This window comes from Epinephelus moara, chromosome 24, assembly GCF_006386435.1.
Source record: "Epinephelus moara isolate mb chromosome 24, YSFRI_EMoa_1.0, whole genome shotgun sequence".
NCBI lineage: Eukaryota > Metazoa > Chordata > Actinopteri > Perciformes > Serranidae > Epinephelus > Epinephelus moara.
Window position 1 is genome coordinate 12,346,112 of NC_065529.1, and position 2,338 is coordinate 12,348,449.

A 2,338-nucleotide genomic window follows, 5' to 3' on the forward strand; every position below is an offset into this window, starting at 1 on the left:
TGTGAGGACTCTAAAACTTCACCTGAGCCTCCCTCGGCATATGGGTGAGTAGATAATGGCTGAATTTTCATTTTTGGGTGCACTATCCCTTTAAACATCTTACCGTGTCTGCACCATCATCGCAGCTGAGGAACAACTGTGACGGAGAGTAGCGTCACTTTCTACTGTCAAACAATAGCCAATAAAAACTTTTAAAAGAGAAATATGATCAAACATTTGTGAGAAATTAAAATCAGCAACCTAGATTATATGCTTCCATGACGTTAGCATGTGGCTACATGTAGCAGTGTATGCAACATAGAGACTTACAGTAGCGAACCAGGAGCAGATGACCATATAAAGAAATCTGTCACGAGTTGATGTCAGCTTGTCTGGTTTGAAACAGAGCCTGAGGTTTTTGCTCACATTGATTACTTTTACAAAAGTTTACGTCATTATTTAAAACTTTGGTCACGTTTCATACGAATATCCGACATTGTAACATTAAATATATGAAAGAATAAAGGGGGGAATCATATTTATTTTATCCTGAAACCTTGAAACAGGAGAGGAAAATGAAGTTTGCAGTGCTGCCTCTGAAAATCATAAAATAAATGATCTCAAAACAAGTTGTTGAGGAGCCTCTCGTCAAGATGTCCCCATAATGTCAGTGTGTCCTCACAACGCTTGTACATTCAGAGTTTTGTCTACTGCCACAGTTTTCTGCATTTTACATGTTTGGTTTATTATGTTATGAAGTTGATGTTCCAAGCAATGTGTGACGGAACCAGCTCTTTGCCCCCAGTGTCGAAACATATTTTCAGTTTTTATTTTCTATTGCTTCAGTTTTCCTCTGCCATTACAGGTACGGCATACAATACTACTACTACTAATAACTGTAATAATACATTTGATTTATAAAGCGCTTTACTGGATACTCATGGACACTTTACAAAGAACCACAGTAAAGCTTTGTGCCTGTACGTCCCCACAATGTCAGTGTGAAAACAGTCCCCATTGCCACTATTTTTCCGGCCTTCGTGTGTTTTAATGCCTCCTCTCTGGGGACAGCCTCGACCTGAGGCATTATGTCTTTGGGTGGAGAACAACGAGAGGGAACTTCATAAACTTTGGCACACTCCACTTGGATTCAAGGATGAACTGATGAGAATTTGGTGGTGAGAAATGGTTAAAAAGTCATTTCCACATTGACTAAAAGTTTCTTTATCCGTCTGCAGGGGAGGTATGATCCAGACAGGTGAGCAGTACGAGTTCGTCCATCACGCCTTGAGCCTGTACGAGGCCCGCCTCTCTGCAGAAACCGGCCAATGAGCTCACACCACCACCACAGGAGGCATCGACTTAAACCTGGAAGTGCGCTAACATAGCGAAGTCCTTATAGCAGGTATGATCTCGGAGGTCTTTGAGTTTGATGGACAACCAATAAGGACTGTTGTGGGCGGGGCCTGCTGACGGAAAGAGGAAAGGTACATTTCAGGAAATGGAATATACCCCTTCTTCTTCTTCTCTGCTGTTTCTTCTTCGTGTGTTGTTGGCGAGCGATTCTTCGGAGGAACTCGAAAGACTCACTTCACTTCTCTTAAACAACTGACTGTGGGATCGTGTCGTTTTTAACTAACCAGACTGTCATGTTACCTCTTTTCTGTCATGGAGACGTAGAAATAGTTCGACTGGAATTGATCGACATTGTTCAATAACACTGTTGTGTTTCTGTGTCTTATAGGATTTAAAAATTATTTTGTAACGTGGTGTTCTTATGAGAAAGACTATTGGAAAATGACTGTTAGCTGGTTGCACCTTTGGTTAAGCTAATATACCACTGTTGAACCAACCCCTCCTGCCACACCGCCTTTGTGACTTCGGTCCTTCTTACGTTACCCTGTGATTCCCAACAAACACTTGATGTATCTTCAAAGGTATTTTCATGATCTCACAGATGTCTTAACCACTGAAACTTGTTTTAAACTTCTCAGAAATACTAAGTGTGTCAGCCCAAGTCACCTGACACTTGATAACTACATTTTTTCATATTTATATGCTAACAATACTTTATGACATGTTTCAAAGTGTGCTATTGTGTTTAACCAGACAGTGTTGAGTACGCAAGCTTTATTTTGTTGTATACAATGCTACTTAATTTGTAATCAAGTAATTTTTCATCAAAAACCAACTTTGTAATCTTTATTTCTAGTAACTGCGTCTGTCTTTGGGTCGGTAACTTACGGAGTGCCGAAGTCACAAATGGCGCTAACCTTCAGCCATAGCTCAAATGCTAAAGCTAACAAACCAATGTAACAAATAAGCTCCTGCTAAGCTAGCTCTCGTAGTACAGCAATCT

The 2,338-nt window shown here is 40.5% G+C and overlaps 1 protein-coding gene across 1 annotated transcript in view; it reads left to right on the forward strand.

The window, feature by feature from the left end:
• The window catches only part of ptprr (protein tyrosine phosphatase receptor type R), a 52,808-nt gene extending 51,031 nt beyond the window's left edge, over positions 1-1,777 (forward strand). Inside the window, exon 16 of the mRNA XM_050037857.1 lies at positions 1,218-1,777. Coding sequence (XP_049893814.1) covers positions 1,218-1,311 — 94 coding nt within the window. The 3' untranslated portion in view covers positions 1,312-1,777. The remainder of the gene's footprint in view (positions 1-1,217) is intronic.
• Positions 1,778-2,338: the final 561 nt, after the last annotated feature.